At 33.8% G+C, this 17,916-nt stretch overlaps 2 protein-coding genes across 6 annotated transcripts; both read left to right on the forward strand.

Moving 5' to 3' along the window:
• The first annotated feature begins 1,187 nt into the window (after positions 1 to 1,187).
• On the forward strand, positions 1,188 to 7,309 carry LOC146909411 (cationic amino acid transporter 4, vacuolar-like). 4 transcript variants are annotated; one of them, XM_085722966.1, is made up of 14 exons: positions 1,188 to 1,589; positions 2,258 to 2,457; positions 2,747 to 2,833; positions 3,174 to 3,314; positions 3,408 to 3,526; positions 3,612 to 3,708; positions 3,918 to 4,090; positions 4,190 to 4,224; positions 4,550 to 4,734; positions 4,828 to 5,089; positions 5,933 to 6,041; positions 6,178 to 6,290; positions 6,710 to 6,785; positions 6,868 to 7,309. In XM_085722966.1, exons 1-14 carry the CDS (start codon positions 1,424 to 1,426, stop codon positions 7,022 to 7,024), a joined length of 1,920 nt encoding a protein of 639 aa, XP_085579092.1. In that variant the 5' UTR covers positions 1,188 to 1,423; the 3' UTR covers positions 7,025 to 7,309. The 4 variants fall into 4 exon arrangements, with proteins under 4 accessions (XP_085579092.1, XP_085579089.1, XP_085579090.1 ...); XM_085722963.1 differs by lacking the exons at positions 3,918 to 4,090; positions 4,190 to 4,224 and having other exon boundaries at positions 4,576 to 4,734; positions 5,900 to 6,041; XM_085722964.1 differs by lacking the exons at positions 3,918 to 4,090; positions 4,190 to 4,224 and having other exon boundaries at positions 4,576 to 4,734.
• Positions 7,310 to 8,312: 1,003 nt separating this feature from the next.
• Positions 8,313 to 12,444, forward strand: LOC146909412 (uncharacterized). 2 transcript variants are annotated; one of them, XR_015017625.1, is made up of 7 exons: positions 8,313 to 8,553; positions 8,762 to 8,944; positions 9,248 to 9,325; positions 9,533 to 9,673; positions 10,084 to 11,453; positions 11,766 to 11,882; positions 12,202 to 12,444. XR_015017625.1 is itself a non-coding variant. In XM_085722969.1 (6 exons), the coding sequence occupies exons 2-5, from the start codon at positions 8,780 to 8,782 to the stop codon at positions 11,865 to 11,867; spliced, it is 486 nt and encodes a 161-aa protein (XP_085579095.1). In that variant the 5' UTR covers positions 8,313 to 8,553; positions 8,762 to 8,779; the 3' UTR covers positions 11,868 to 11,882; positions 12,202 to 12,444. The 2 variants fall into 2 exon arrangements, 1 of the variants encoding a protein (XP_085579095.1); XM_085722969.1 differs by lacking the exon at positions 10,084 to 11,453.
• The last annotated feature ends 5,472 nt before the right edge of the window (positions 12,445 to 17,916 follow it).

Here is a 17,916-nt window from a genome sequence, read left to right on the forward strand (position 1 = left end):
TAGTGTCCATTTCTGCTTGAAATCTAAACACAAGAAAATGTGACTTGAAATTTGATAGAAAAAGCTTTCAATATAGTACTAGCCTATCAAAAAACTAGAGCAGTATCAACTCATTAACAAAATTCAATCAAACACAAACCACAAGCTTACACAGTGAAATAAGCAAATTCTAACAACTTAAAATTCAAAAAAATCTGAAATCAACATGTTATAACAACTTAAACAGTGAAATTCATCAATTATAATGGCTTAAATCAGAATAACACTGAAATAAGTCAATTCTAACAACTTAAAATCCAAAAAACTCTGAAATCAACAAGTTCTAACAGCTTAAACAGTGAAATTCATCAATTATAATGGCTTAAATCAGAATAACACTGAAATAAGTCAATTCTAACAACTTAAAATTCAAAAAACTCTGAAATCAACAAGTTCTAACAGCTTAAACAGTGAAATTCATCAATTATAATGGCTTAAATCAGAATAACAGTGAAATAAGTCAATTCTAACAACCTAAAATCCAAAAAACTTTGAAATCAACAAATTCTACTGAGATCTATCAATTATAAGCAAATAAATATAGATACCTGAGCTAGAAATGTGAAGAAGATGATGTGATAAGCGATTAATACGACGAACAGAGAGAACTGTGACGGCGAGGAGAGAGAAGCAAACGGCGGTGAGGAGAGGGAAGCACCACCGCGGCGAGGAGAGAGAGGGACGGTGAAGATTCGCCGGAGAAGAGAGTGAGAGTTGCGGTGAAGCTTCGCGAGAGAAGAGTGAGTTTTGCGTGAGAAAGTGAGAAACGCGTGTGATGAAATGACAGAGAATTGTGAAATTTTTGTATTTTAGGTGTTATTTTAAATCCCTCATATTTTGCTAACTAAAAATTCTTATTTAAATGCCCTGAATTTTAAAAATGACTTAAATATTTTCCCAAACAGTGGAATTTGGGTCAAGTCAATTTAAATCCTCCAAAAAATTACATTCCCTCATTAAAATACTCTATCCAAACACACTCTAGATTTCCTGACCCTGTAACTTTGAATAATAAAGAACTTTAAAGAAGCTGAGTCCCATATCAAAATGCTACGGACATATATTTATCCATTAATTAATTAATTAATCTAAAAAATTGAATTAGTGTATTATTTTGGATTATAATAGATTCGTCCGCAGAGGATCTTATTCTTCTCATTCATATCGTTGTTGTGTTCGCAAAAAAAGTTGCCGACTCATCGCGCTTCAATCCTTTCCTATCCCTCTGCAAAATCAAAAGGGTGTTTTTTTCTGTGCACAGAATTTTCGGGGGTTCATCACAAAAAATTTCTGTCAAAAAAAAAAAAAGTTCATCACAAAAAGTATCACCAATACTTTGATAATAATTGTATTGGAATTGGAATTTGAGTATTTGTTTTGGATAATGATTGTGGAAGTTGGGAATGGAGGTGTTGGTATTGGAGAAGAAAGAGGAGGGAGGTTTACTGGGTTTGGAAGTTTGATTAGGAGGAAACAAGTTGATTCTGTTCATTATAGGGGTCATCCTCAATTGGCTAGGAAGTTATCTGTTGTTGATCTTGTTGGAATTGGTAATTCATTCTTAATTTTTCAATTTCAATTTATAAGAAAAAAGTGAAAAATTTGAATAATTGGTGATTATGACTTAATGAATCGAGTTTAAAATTTTAAGTTTGGACTTGGACTTTAGACAATATAATATGTGATTGACTGTTCTTTATGATTGATGATTGATTTTGCTTTTTATCTTTTTAAAATTTTAATTTGGTCAATGAAGTGATTTAATATTAGTATGTTTGATTTTGATTTGATATGGTTTTGCTGTCAGTTAAAGGAGTGAGAGTATCTATATGTATGAAAGTTTTGCTTAGGTGTGTCATGTGGGAAGTTAATTTGTCTTTGTTGTCTTTTGTGAAACAGTAAAGCATGAAAATGTTTCTTTCTCACCGGCAATGGTGCAATTTGAGGATAATATGGTCTTAAAATTAGAAAAATGAAGAAACACCACACCAGAACTTTTATTAAAATTTGTCGTTTGATTGAACTGAATTTCATCAAAACCATAAGAGATAGTGATTGAGTTTCCGAGTATACGCAAGAATGACAGTGGCCTATTCAATATAACATGCACAATTCTCAAGTTCCAATTATGTTATCTGTAATATATGTAGGCTTTAGCTTCCTTTTACTAGACGTTTATTTACTTTACTAAAGGTAATTGATTGTTCTTGAAAATCAGGGGTTGGAGCTACAATAGGAGCTGGAGTATATATTCTTATTGGAACGGTTGCTAGGGAGCAGGCAGGACCAGCACTTGTAATATCACTCTTTATTGCTGGAATAGCTGCTGCACTTTCGGCGTTGTGTTATGCAGAACTTGCATGTCGGTGTCCGTCAGCAGGGAGTGCTTATCATTATACATACATATGCATTGGAGAAGGGTGAGTTGCATTTTGCCTATTTTGGAATAAAGGTTTCGGTGTAATGGTTAATGACAAAATTAGCTTGTTAACGACATTACAAAACAATTCTGGTGTGTTTTCGTGGTTTCCACTGCCACATGTGGAGTGGGGATATTTATGTAGAGAAGATTGACATTATTGATTTTACTCTAAAATAAAAAAATTTATTCTTAAAGATGACGGAGATGTGTGAATTGATTTTGTTTTCTTTATTCATTTTTCATCATCATTAACAATCCATGATTTTAAATATTTATATTTATCTCGGGGTTGCTTGGTTGGTTGGCTGGTCCTTGATTCTTGAATACACAATTGGTGCTTCAGCTGTTGCTCGTGGCATAACCCCAAATCTGGTGTGTTGCACTTTTTTTACTTCCTTTTTCTAACTTTAACCTTTCATGTTATCTTTTACCATCATGCTACTTTATAATTGAGAATGCGTGAAGAGAGTAATCAAACACATGAATTCTGGGTTATTAAAAGTCATGAATTGTATGACATGGGTATCTTGAATGTATTTTGATTTTTAACTCTTAGTGATGTATCTATACATACAATATATTTCATCCCAACTAGTACGACACACTTAACAATTTACTCCCTTTGTCCCTATTTGTAAGCACCCTTTGCCTCTAATAAAAGGGTGCTTAGATATAGGGACGGAAGGAGTAATTTTGTATTTGCTTATTGCAGGCCTTGTTTTTTGGTGGTCAAGACAACCTACCTTCATTTCTGGCTCGTCATACCTTGCCAGGTCTTGGAATAGTGGTTGATCCATGTGCAGCTGTATTAATTGTTCTTATCACCCTCCTCTTGTGTCTTGGAATCAAGGAGGTATGCATTTTCAATAAAACAAATACATGATCAGCATTTTTCTAATTACCTATTTTATCATACCAACCTATTTTATCTCAATTGATGTTCCAGAGTTCAACGGTACAATCCATTGTGACTACAGTAAATGTTTCTGTCATGCTATTCATTATTATAGTTGGTGGATATCTAGGTTTCAAAACCGGATGGGTTGGTTATGAGCTCCCGAGCGGGTAATGACTATTGAATTTTCATTTTCAGCTCTTCATCTATAGCATGCCTCTTCTTGATATAGCCGAAATTTATCTTATACCACAGGTATTTTCCATACGGAGTGAAAGGGATGTTTGCTGGATCTGCAATAGTTTTCTTTTCATACATTGGTTTTGATTCAGTGACCAGCACAGCCGAGGAGGTAAATACTCATAAGAGGGACTGATCTTTTAAGTCATGTGTAATTCATACTGGCCGAAACTAAATTCAAACCTCATAAATCAAGCACACATTCATTCGTGAACAATGCATTTAATACCGTTTTGTTAGTTAAGATTTTTATTTAATACCATATTTGTGAAACAACATCAAGTCTCTGTGATTTAAGTTTTTTATTTTGTTATTGTGCAGGTAAAAAATCATCAACGAGATTTGCCAATCGGTATATCGACTGCATTAGCAATATGTTGTGTTCTGTATATGCTTGTATCAGCAGTTATTGTTGGCTTAGTACCATATTATGAGTTGAACCCTGATACCCCGATCTCCTCAGCATTTTCTAGCTATGGGATGGAATGGGCAGTGTAAGGTTTGCTTGGGCACACTTATTTTATTGTTTAATCTAAATGTATGAACGTCTCTTTTTGAATGTTTCGCTTCAAGCTTTACTTTACCCATGACAGGTACATAATAACAACCGGAGCTGTCACTGCTCTTTAATAATTTATTTATATAGCATTTCTGTTGATCAATTCACTTAGTTATGTATGGTATGGTGATGGATTTCTGCAACCTCAATTACTTTTCCATTTCATTCTTGCCCTTATCTGTTACTAGGTTGTTTCATTGTCATCTTCCTACTGTTGAATGAGAAGGAATGCTATAACTGAAGTCAGGAATTGAGATTGAAACCATACCAAATTTCATATTCGCTTGCAATATTCCTAACTGTTTTGGAAATAACTATCTTAGATAGACATAGATATGTTTGTGCACATTGATACCTGGTACCATTACTGTTTCTTGCACATGATAAATATATCTTTCCATTGGCACGTGTGTTTTGCAGCCACGGGTCTTTATGGCAATGGCCAGGGATGGTTTGTTGCCCTCCTCCTTCTCAGATATCCATAGGCGCACACAGATTCCTTTGAAAAGCACTATTGTCACTGGTCTCTTTGCTGCTGTTCTTGCATTCTTTATGGATGTTTCTCAGTTAGCAGGGATGGTAAGTTTTGTTCTACGATAACTTGGTTGACGCATCTTTCTTAGATTATTCTAAACTTAAACAATTGCTATGTTCATTACTTTGGGAATACAGGTTAGTGTGGGAACATTGCTTGCGTTTACCACAGTTGCAGTTTCAGTTTTGATAATCAGATATGTCCCGCCTGATGAAGTACCCGTTCCAGCTTCACTGCTAACATCTGTTGATCCATTGTTGTGGCATTCTGGTGATGATATTGAGGAAGACAGGACCGTAAGTCCCGTAGATCTTGCTAGTTATTCTGATAATAGTCACCTACATGACAAGTCAGACGTTCTTCTTGAACATCCTTTAATCATAAAAGAAATAACTAAAGGTAATTGTTGTTTGAATCTTCTGTTCGTTTTATAGAATGAATTTTAGATAAACTTTAAAATGTCACTTTCTTCCAGTATTTGCAATTCTGCATGTATATAGAAGAGTCCCTCTATTGGTTGATGATTTATGTAAGATGGGATATATTTAAATTAGGGCTGTCCTATTTGTTACGAAAACAATTAGCAAGAAATGCAAGAATTTCTCTTACACAAGGAACAAAAACAAAACAGTAGGATGCAGTGGAATACATACGGCAGGTTCAAAATAAGACATGTGGCTGAGATTAAATTCTTCGCTTTTGCTTGGCAATGAGTCTGTAATAATAAGTATTTCCGTTTAAATCATTCAGGAAGACTAGAATTTTGAATGAAATAATGAATAACCTATTTGTATTGTTAGGTTGTGACAGTTTTGTTTTCTTAGTAAGCAGAATAATAACACTGACAGTTCAGGGTGTGCATTAGGTCATTTTCTTGTTTGAAGCTGTGGCTAACACTTTATAAATGATTAATAATTGGGCAGTGTGTTCTTCTCATGTGATACCGATACACTGATCTCTGATGTTACATAATTATGGACTGGTTTACTTGATCATTCAGTCCCTTTAGAAATTGGTTGAGAAGACTATTTAAGGGTTGACAAAGAGCAGTCTAATGATGACATTTTGTTGGAGAATTTTTGTTGAAGTGTACACATTAACTTTGAAAAACTTTGATCTATATTTCGCACATGCTTAGTTTCAATCTTGTCAATAAGTTCTTTGGCATTCTTTGTATAACATTTGCTTCCATTCTTTTTTATATGCAAGTTCAAAAAGTTGAGTTTTGTCTTCTTTATGCAAAGCAACGTAGTGAGAAGACTAGGAGAAAACTCGCAGCATGGACCATAGCTCTTCTATGTATAGGGATTCTCATAGTTACTGGTTCAGCTTCAGCCGAAAGATGTCCCAGGTCTGTAAAATTTGACCATCTTCGCTAATTTCGAAGTATAAAATCATTCCATGTTCATTTTGGAAAGAACAGGGATTCCTTTGATTTATTTCTTTATCCTTATTTCTCCTCCCTTTTGGTGATTGTGCACACGCAGGATTTTGCGCGTAACATTGTTTGGAGTGGGTGTAATTATTTTTTCCTGCAGCATAACTGCGCTGGCCTGCATAAAGCAAGATGATACTAGGCATACCTTTGGACACTCAGGAGGTATGTGCAAGTCTAAATAATCGATCTAATCGGGTTATAGAACAAATTGCAATTTTTGTAGCTAGCTCCTATTGAAGAGTTTTCGCTCTCTGTCAGCTTATTATCAACAAAGCTGCAAGGATCAAGAAAAGACTAGTTTAATTATGTTATTAAAGGGCTAATTAAAAAAAATGTTATTTAAGGGACCAAGTCCAACATGAATAAATATTACGGTGTCGGTGACTAAAACAAAACAATGAGCAAAAGCCAAAGGTGATATATTCCCAGGAACTAAAAAGTGATAAGTGGCATATTTGCAGGGGCGAAAAAGATATTTTAGTTTTAAATTTATCATCTTTACAAACTTTCAACCTAGTGTATTCACAACAATCTTTGGTCAAATCAGTCTTACCCCATTATTTTGATTCCTTGTATTTCAGGTTTTGCTTGCCCATTTGTTCCATTCTTACCTGCTGCCTGCATTCTAATAAACACCTACTTACTAATTGATCTTGGGTGAGAAATCTCTTGATGCTTCATTGTATCCATTACTTGCCCGAATTACCAACATCTAAGCATTCTTGTGTTTGAATTTCAGGGTTGATACATGGCTAAGAGTTTCTGTGTGGTTGTTAATCGGAGTACTTATATACTTGTTCTACGGCCGAACTCACAGTTCACTGTTAAATGCAATCTATGTTCCCTCAGCCCGTGCTGATGAGATCCATCGTTCTCAAGCAAATCATTTAGCCTAGTATTTACACAGCAGGCACTACGGTTACCTCACAGCCAGCAGGCCCCTATCCATTGATTAGGGAATTGCCACCTTGTGTATATTACACCACCAATTTGTAAATATCTTGTTCTGGAACCAAAACTTTGTCTCTGTAATCAGATCAATGATAACCGCCATTATTCAATTGTCTATATAAGCATGTGGTGTATCATGAAAATGTCTTATGAAGTGAAGTACTTGTATAGTCAGAATAAGTAAGTTCTCACTTTATTATAGAAAAGAAAATCGGCAATTCAACTCTTTACTACCTCTCTCATTCTATGGGGCTGTTTATTCAATAGATTAAGGGTATAATTGGAATAATGAAAAAATTCAAACCAAAATCTCTTATTTCTTTATATATATTCAAGATAATGCTGTTCCTATTATGGTGGAGTATTATTATGAGATTTATCTTTTTTTTAATTAATAATTTAAACATTGTTATAAAAAAGATAAAATAGTAAATAAAATACTTTAAATAAAGAATAAAAGTCAGTCCAAACACATGTATAATAGGGTTTTGATAGAAGACACCTTTTATGAAGGTGTCTTTTATCAAGTTATTCTATGAGCATTTGTTAAAAGACACCAATTACTTTTTATGAAGGTGTCTTTTATCAAAGTTATAACTAAAAAGTGAAAATCACACCTTGAGGTGTGACTTGATAAAAGACACCTTTAAAGGGTGGCTTGTAACAAAACCCTTCTTTATATATAGTATATAAATATAGTATAGCTTAGTGTTTAGACAAGCATTGGTCCACTATTTTTATTGTCTTAATGAGTATTAAAATTATTTTGATTTTGATTAAAATTATAGATATATAATATATATATTTTGAATTTTTGCTACTGTAAAGATATTTTGAATTTTCATATTGTAACAAAAATATATTTAATTTTTCAATGACACCGATAAAAAATTACATATTATAAATAGTTATCTTTCTAAACGACACCTAGAATATATCATTTTTATAGGCAAATTTATTTAAGAATATAATTAAAAGTGAAAAAATCATTGTAAAATCATGCATTACCTTCATATAGTATAAATACTAGTAGAGACAATGCATAATATATGCAAGATTCGAGTTTTAAACTCTGACCACCACAAAAAAATACTAGACTAGCGAAATTGCCTTTTATATAGTATAAATATTTTTTTTCCTTGATTAAAATTATAAGTACAGTATACTTTTTTAAATATATTATATTTTTTTTAAAGAATATATATATACGATTCTTTGGATTGCCTTCTCTCCAATTCAACTACACTCTTTCACCCTTTTTCATCTCACAGGCCTCGTCTTGCCGCCACGAACATAACCAAAAGGGTGAAAACTTGTTAGCCGTCGCCGACGACCTTGCCTTGCCATTCCTTCCTGCGCTTAAATCTCAATTCGCAGTGGATTTTAATATTTCATCAGTGATTACGGCTCTGCCTTTTCATCCCTCTCCGTCCCTCTTCGGCAGTCCTACGCGTTTGCCTGTGCAATTTCTCCGGTACTATTTTTGTTTTCCTTTTCTCGTTCTAATCACTTTTATTTTTCGCTCCGGAAAGCCTCTGTTTTCCCTACCATTTATGCGAGTATTGATTTTTGTAGTTTTTATACAAATATATATATATATATATATATATATATATATATATATATATATATCAGAATATTAGTTTTAAGGAGTTCCCTGTACAATTCTATTATGGTCACAGGTTGAGGAGTTGAATACAATGGCAAAAGACCATGAATTGCAAAACAATGAATTCAATGTATCTACTTCACAAGTTCTACTATGTGAGCACAAAGATAGCAAAGTCAACTATTTTGATCTTGGACTGTGTGAATCATGCTACAAGGATGAATTGGGAATTTTCTCTGATATCGACGACGAAGAGGTGACTAATAACAATTAAGTATAATGTTTTATGCTTTTAGACCTGCAAATGACTGTTACATTGTTTTTTGGCAAACCTATTTTCAGATTTATTTTGAACATGGTCTTTTTGGGATTCTATTGTTCTTGTAGCTTAATGCTTCTCCTCTCCAAATTTACTTCTGTTTGTTGCTAGACAATTCAATTTTTTTTTTATTTTGATGTTGCTTTGAATTACACACACGAATGTATATTTGTGTCTGCGCTATTGTATTACCGTCATGCACATCACACCGACTATTCTTGCTGTTAAAATGCTACTTAGGTTGATGGGTACCTTTGCAACGAGAAAGAGATGCAATGCCAGAAGATAATATGGGAAAATCGGAACCAAGAGGATGAGGTACATACAATTTTATGTAATATTTATTGTCATAGTAGTGTTGGATAAAGTAGTCTGTTAGTTATTCCATAGTCTATCATGATTGTTCAAAAACTTGAACTGGGTGCTTTTAGCATACTTATGTTTTCCACTGGTTTGCTATTTATTATTAGTATTTTGTTGGAGTTAATGTGCACTTGATCTCACTCAACTTTATATTTCTTTCAGGAGCAAGCAGCTGATGAAGCAGTTGCAGCAGCTAAGAAGGAATTTTATGAAGCTATTTTGAATAAATGTACTATGGAGGATATATTAGAAGCAAAAGAACATTATGAATCTGCTGTTGCAACTTTGGCAAAATTCAGAACGGTAGGTACTTTTTGACTCAACTTTTAGTGAGATCGTCACAAATCTATTATTAGAATTGTAGTTCTGAAATTGATTACCTAAATTGTGTTAAAAATGTAATTACTCATTGACTCTAATCTATGTTTTCTAAGGACACCATTAAATTAGAATATGATTTTTCAAATTAAGCTAAGGAGTCAAGAAAGGCCATCATTCCTCTATATATCTGGCAAATTAATTGAATTCATATTCTGATTAAATTAATACTCATTTATATTAGTTTTAAATGGAACACCATTCTTGGATGTATAGGTCAACTGGAATGCTTTAGTTGTGCAGATCCAATAGTTATGCGTAGCTTTATTTGTCTACATAAAATTCTTTTAGACTAAAAGCATATAATTTTTGGCTCTTTAAATACACTATTGTAGGAAATGAAGCAGAGACGAGCGCAACAGGCAAAACCATTTCTTTCGATATTTTATCTGTTAAACTTATTAGATGACTTCTACATTTCAAGTCTATTGTTGCTCCCACACACGCACACTTACTTATATTTGTGAATTTGAAGTCGTTGCTTTTCCTTTACGTTGTTATTAACTTATTATTTATTGTCCTAAATTTATTTGAGTTGCAATGAATATCCTAAAAGAAGTAGAGATGATGTTTTGGATTAAGGTTGTGTTTATAGTAAACAACTTAACTAATTTAGTGTATTCAATTAACCTATTCTGGGGAAATTCGTTTATGACTTATTCCTAAGCTATTCTAGAAAACTTGTAGAAATAAGCTGAAAAGCTTATAAGTTATTTACAAGTGTATCTAAACACTAGAGAAATATTTGTCACAAGATAAATCCAGGTAAGCTCTTCCAAATTTTTGCAACACTTGTCATATATGTCTTATTAGGAATAATAACAAACATAAAGCAGTCATACATATCTAGGAAATTGATCTAGTTTAGTAATTAATAAGCGCTTGAATTCATATGAAAATCAAGCATTTGATGGTTAAGATTCAACATGTTTTTTTTCTTATTTATTCCATAATTTGGACTTGTATTTCTTGGCTGATAGCCAACTTAGTCCTCCGACTGGACTTCCAAAACAATTACAAGGACATCAGATATCTTAAAAGATAACATGAAACATTCAATATCTTCAAATTGCACGCATATCTCAAGCTTTTAGGAGAACTAATCCTTAGTGATATGGTTGAAATAATGGTTTAATGAAGGGCAACCTTCACCCTAAAGCTAGCTTTTGGGGTTGAGTTGGGATCATACCCAAATTCTAATATAGTGTTAATCAAAGTCTATCCCAAATTTGTTGGGCCACTCATTATTAGGACAACTACAAAAGTTCAGTCGTGCAAACTTCACGTTTTGCATGTCATATCCTGGGCATCGGAGGTTGTGTTGGAGATTCCACTTCTGTCATACCAACTTGAAAATATTTTTTGGCAATATGGAATTTCCAATGCTTAGCTCTTCGTTGAACCGGTCAGGCTTGGTTGATCTATTTGTATTGTCTAAAATCCAAAACCGGGTTCATACTAGAAAAGATTAAGAAAACAAAACAACAATGCTTATGCTACATTAATATCAACACTGTCAGAGGATGTCGACAATAATTGCACTTTGAGGACATTGATTGGAGGACACGGACTGCAATGGTTGTCGAAGGATACAAGAAAAAACAGAACTCAGGATGCCAATAGTACTAATCAATGATTGAGTCACATTTAGAATTTCTTAATGTGTGATATATCAACACCTACCACAACCTTCATTCCACTTAAGGTAGAAGAAGTATTTGTTCATTGATCAACATTTCTTATTAGTACTCCCTCCGTCCCTATATGTAAGCATCATTTGCCTCTAATAAAAGGGTGCTTAGATATAGGGATGGAAAGGAGTATTATTTTAGATAAGTTTGAGGTTACATCCATATGTGTGTTTTTGACTTATGTACAAATAGTTGTACTGGTAAGCTCAATGAGCAATATAAGATTAGTGTTGGTTATTTTTTATTTATTTATCTGCATAAGATCTTCTGAAATTGTTTATATATTGCTAAATACTAATAGTATTTTTTACCTGTATCTTTTGTAGAGGCTCGGTGACAAAGTCAACTCCGATCGCCTTGAAAAATTATTTGAAGATGAAGATCGCCTTGAAAAATTATTTGAAGATGAAGATCGCCTTGAAAAATAATTTGAAGACGAACCAGTAATCCTCTCTTCTTGAACTCTTTTCCTTTTTGTCAACGAGACAAATATTTATTTGAACTGAAACATCAAACTCGTTCCATCTATTATGTCATTGCATGTTGGCAACATTTGAAAATTGATTCTTCAAAACTCGTCTATCTAAATTTCTATTTCATTTCATGTGTTCAAAAAAATTCCAACGATAAACCGATAAATTGAAGCCGGTTGTTACTTTACATGATCATGTCTAGCTTAATAATCTTGTTTTTCCTATTTCTTTCGTTTGTTTTAATCTGTTTGACAAAATAATGATTTTCTTTCCTCAATTTTTTTTATAGTTGGCTGATGAGGAACATTACTGACGAGGAACCGAAGATTGCTGAAGTCGTTGAATGTTTGTTCAATTGTCGACTTATTAAGCTTGCATAACTGGGTGGACTTTTGCTCACCATTTTTTTTTTTTTTTTTTGAAGGATTTACTCACCATTTTTAATCATCTATCACATGCACCTAAATTGTTAATATTATTTGACATTAAAATGTTTATATCGTATAGATTACTTTTTGGATTTTTATATCAATTTGAAATTATTTGATGTCATTGATAGTTGATACACATCATGATTAACGTCGTTTAATAATAGTGCTTAAGAGGTTAATCTTAACGTATTTTAATAACATATAGAATGATTTCAGATTTATTTAAAAATTTACTGATAAAATCTACATGGCACAAGCTTTCAACACAATGATTAATTTTCAAAATATATACTTAGTGAAAATTATTGATTGGTTTAACACTAATTATATGTTAAGTTGGTTTGACAAAAACATTGTCGTTTACTATGTACTCCCGTTTCAAAATGAGTGTCGCTTTAGCCAATTGCACACAGATTAATGAATGGAATGAAATAATCATTAGACATAACACTTTTACTAAACTACCCTTGTTTTATATGAAAAAGACAAACTTAAAGTTGCATTGGAAAATTGTGTGAGAAAAAAGTTGGAGTATTTATTGAGGGTAAAGTTGGAAGAAAAATTAATGTTGTATCGAAAATGTAAAGTGACATTGATTTTGAAACAAATATTTTTGGCTAAAGCGACACTCATTTTGAAACGGAGGGAGTAACATAAATATATAATTCATGTATATAAAGAAAATAGGTCGTTTTGGAATAACTTTTTTATTTTTTTAATATTTTATTATTAGGCAAGTACATTCATATTTTTGAATGTTGGTTTGATTCTAGCTAGATACACTTTAGCTAGTTCCCAGCTAAGTAGAAAATCATTTAAGGGAAGGGTAAGATTTTTAAAAAGTGTTATACTAAAACACAATATTTTAATATGCAAAAGGGCAAAAAAAATTTAGTGTTTTTTTTTTTTTTTTGGTTACAAGATTTTTAGTGTTCAATATTGGTCCTTGTTGATTTTTCTTCCTATTATTAATATATTATAGATTATTCTTGTTTTAATGGGATTTAACAAATTTGATAATTTGAAGAATATTATAAAAATGATAAAATAATTTAAATGCAAGAATATAGATAACTTGAGCTCCAAGTAATAAGGATATAGTATGATAGTTACACAATAAGCTTCTGCAGGTCCATAGTATGTTATGGTACTCTTGCATTTGGTTATATATAGCTTTGTACTCTCTGATTCAATCATAATAATACAATCATTTTCAGTTTCATAATATGGTATCAGATTTTCCCTCAAGGGAAAGTTTGTTACGGTCCTTGTAACCGTTTTCCGTTGTGCCTTGTAGATGAAGTTTGTTGAATCTTCATCTTATTCCTTCGTTTTTCGCCATTTTTGTTGCTTCAATTGCAACGATTCTTGTTGATTCTTGATTGATTTTGTGAAGAAGCTTCTTCTTCTTCTTCTTCGTTATTGAGTTGTTTTCACTCAATTTGATTCTTCTGCTCTTGCTTCGTTCTTCGCCATTGCAGCACTTTTTATTCTTCTGTTTTTCTTCGATTTTTCATTCTCTGTTTTGCTATGGCTCGCAACAATAATCAGCAACAACATTCTGATTCCGAATCAGCTTATTTTGTTCATCCAAGCGAAGGACCAAACTCTGTTGTAGTTTCACCGAAATTCAACGGTTCTAACTATCTCTCATGGAGTCGTTCCATGCAGCGTGCTTTAGGAGCTAAGAATAAGCTTTCCTTCATCAATGGAACTCTTCCTGTACCTGATCTTGATGATCTGAACCGAAACGCTTGGGAACGTTGTAATCATCTCGTTCATTCATGGCTTATCAACTCGGTTTCAGACTCAATTGCACAAACAATTGTCTTTCATGACAATGCTTTTGATGTATGGGAAGATTTAAAAGAACGTTTCTCCAAAGTTGATAGAATTCGTATTGCTCAATTACGTTCTTCACTGCACACACTGAAACAGGGTGCAAAATCTGTATTGGATTATTTCATAGAGATGAAAGCTTTGTGGGAAGAGTTGCATTCACATAGGCCTTTCCCTAATTGTCACTGTCCTTTTGCATGCAAGTGTGATGCTGTGAAGTTACCAAAAACCTATAGGGTTGAAGACCAAATCATTTAGTTTCTCACTGGTCTCAATGAGCAATTTTCAGTTGTTAAGACTCAGGTTCTATTAATGGATCCTCTTCCATCCTTGAACAAAGTTTTTTCATTGGTTATTCAAGAAGAGAGCAATAATGCTTCTGTTCCTGTTATAGCAACTCTTGAAGATAGCAGTGTTTCCATCAATGCTTATGATGCAAGAAAGTCTCAGGGGCGTGGTAAAGGTGGTTACAATAAACCTCCTAGGCATTGTACTTTCTGCAACAAAACTAATCACACAGTTGATTACTGTTATCAGAAGCATGGGTTTCCCAATGTGAATAAATCCAATTCACAAGCTAATGCCTCTTCTAGTGATGTATCTGAGGTCAACACTTTTTCTGGTGTATCTGGTTTGTCTCAGGACAAGATGGAGCAACTTGTAGCTTTATTGCAGCAGGCAAATTTGATTCCCTCGCCTTCAACTTCTTCTGGTTCCGTCACCAATCATGTTTCTGCTCCTCAAGTCTCTTCCAGCTACATTACTCCTGCCTCATTGACTCCTACTTCTGCAGGTATAATCAATTCCACTACCTGCTCTCCTTTATCAAATTCTTATTGGTTAGTTGATTCTGGTGCCAATGAGCACATATGTTGTGATTTAAGCTTGTTTACTTCATATCATTCTATTACACCTACCAAAGTTACTTTACCTAATGGATCCACTGTTTCTGTCACACATGCTGGCACTATAATATTTAGTCCTCAGTTTTATCTTACTAAGGTTCTCTATTCTTCTTCTTTCAAGTTGAACCTTATGTCTGTTCACAAAGTTTGTGAGTCCTTATCATATACTTTTGAATTCTTGCCTAACCAATGCATCATACAGGAATCAACATCCAAGAAGATGATTGGTTTGGCTAGTCAACGAGATGGATTATACAAGTTTCATGCTTCTTCTGTTTCTCCAAATAAAGTGTCCAATAGTTTTAATTCAAATGTTTGTAATATTTCTACTTCTTGTAATTCAAGTATTATTCCAAATAAGGCTATTTGGCATTTCAGACTAGGTCATCTATCTCATCAGAGAATGAATATGATGTCATCTTTGTATTCAAATATTCTATCTGACAATAAGAATTCTGTTTGTGACATTTGCCACTTTGCCAAACAAAAGCATTTACCATTTTCTTTAAGTACTTCACATGCTGCATCTAATTTTGAACTCTTGCACCTTGACATTTGGGGTCCCCTTTCTATATCATCTATTCATGGTCATAAATATTTCCTTACAATTGTTGATGACCATAGTAGATTTTTGTGGATCATTTTACTAAAGAGCAAATCTGAAGTTTCTAATCATGTTAAAACCTTCATTAGAATGGTCCAAACTCAATTTCATGTTACTCCCAAATGCATCAGATCTGATAATGGCCCAGAATTCCTTATCCCTTCCTTTTATGAGTCTTTGGGCATTTTACATCAAAAATCTTGTGTTGAAACTCCCCAACAAAATGGTAGAGTTGAAAGAAAGCATCAACATATTTTAAATGTTGGGAGGGACCTTTTGTATCAGTCTAAACTGCCTGCATCTTATTGGTCCTATGCTCTTTTGCATGCAGTTTTTCTCATTAATAGAATCCCTACTCCTTTACTTCAGGGTCAATCTCCTTACTACATTCTTCATCATAAACTTCCTGACATTGATACTTTTAAAGTGTTTGGTTGTCTTTGCCATGCTTCTTCCCTTCAATCCCATAGAACCAAACTTCAACCTAGAGCAAAAAAAAACTGTTTTCTTGGGTTACAAGTCAGGCAATAAAGGTTTCATTCTCCTTGATATTCATTCTAGAGAAATTTTTGTTTCAAGGCATGTAGTTTTTCATGAATATTTTTTGCCTTATCCTAGCAATAATGAATCTATCACTTCTCAATGGGAGTATTTTTCCCCTATTCAACCTGATGTTTCTGAGACTGTTGATACTCCCTCACATGTACCTATTATTGATGATGAAGATTATTCATCAACACCTCCTTCCATACATTCTCCTGACATTACACCTTCACCTGACACTACAAATCCACCCTCTCCTTCACTTGTTCATCACTCTCCTGTCATTCCTGACATCCCTGATATTCCTTCTTCACCAAGAAAGTCCATTAGACCTAGAAATGCACCTGTCTACCTTCAGGATTATGTTTGTAACCATTCACACACTTCTCTGTAGCCTATTTCCAATTATGTTTCTCATAATAAGTTGTCTAATACTCACTCTTCTTTTGTCATGTCTTTACACTCCCAAATTGAGCCAAAAACCTATGTTGAGGCAAGCAAATTTGATTGCTGGAATAAAGCTATGCAAGTTGAACTGTCTGCTCTTGAGGCAACTGGTACTTGGAAGATTGTTGACTTACCAGATCACACCAAGCTTATAGGCTGCAGATGGATATACAAAATCAAATACAATGCTGATGGTTCAGTGGAGAGATACAAGGCTAGATTGGTTGCCAAAGGTTACACTCAAATTGAGGGCCTCGACTATTTTGACACATACTCTCCTGTTGCCAAGATGACCACCATTAGGCTTGTTATTGCATTGGCATCTATACACAATTGGAATCTTCACCAATTAGATGTTAACAATGCTTTTCTTCATGGTGAATTGCAAGAGGATGTTTATATGATGCTCCCTCCTGGTATCACTTCCACAAAACCAAATCAGGTCTGCAAGTTGCTCAAATCATTGTATGGTTTGAAACAAGCCCGTAGAAAGTGGTATGAGAAGTTGACTTCTATTCTCCTTCAGCAAAATTACATTCAGGCTTCTGCAGATCATTCCATGTTCACCAAGCATTCAGATTCATCTTTTACCATTCTTCTGGTTTATGTGGATGACATCATATTGGCAGGCAATTCATTATCTGAATTCCAACATATCAAATCCATTCTGCATTCTTCCTTCAAGATCAAAGATTTGGGACAGTTGAAATATTTTCTTGGTCTTGAAGTATCTCATTCTAAGCAAGGCATCTCTTTATGCCAAAGAAAGTATTGCTTAGACTTGTTATCTGATTCAGGCACTATCAACTCCAAACCTGTTTCTACTCCTTCAGATGCTTCTCTCAAACTTTACAATGATGCATCTCCTTTATATGAAGATATTCCTTCTTATAGGAGATTGGTTGGCAGGCTCCTTTACCTCAATTCTACAAGACCAGATATCACATTTATAACCCAACAGTTGAGCCAGTTCCTTTCTAAACCTACTCAGACACATCATACTGCTGCTTTGAGAGTTCTCAAATATCTCAAAGGTTGTCCAGGCAAAGGTTTATTTTTCCCTAGAAACTCCTCCCTTCATTTGCAAGGATTTTTTGATGCAGACTGGGCTGGCTGTGTTGATAGCAGGCGCTCTATCTCTGGTCAATGTTTCTTCATAGGCAACTCTCTGATATCATGGAGAACAAAGAAACAAACAACTGTTTCTAGGTCCTCTTCTGAAGCTGAGTATATGG

This window comes from Medicago sativa, chromosome 7 (assembly GCF_051527215.1).
Source record: "Medicago sativa cultivar Bolivia chromosome 7, Bolivia_mono, whole genome shotgun sequence".
In the NCBI taxonomy this organism is placed as follows: Eukaryota; Viridiplantae; Streptophyta; class Magnoliopsida; order Fabales; family Fabaceae; genus Medicago; species Medicago sativa.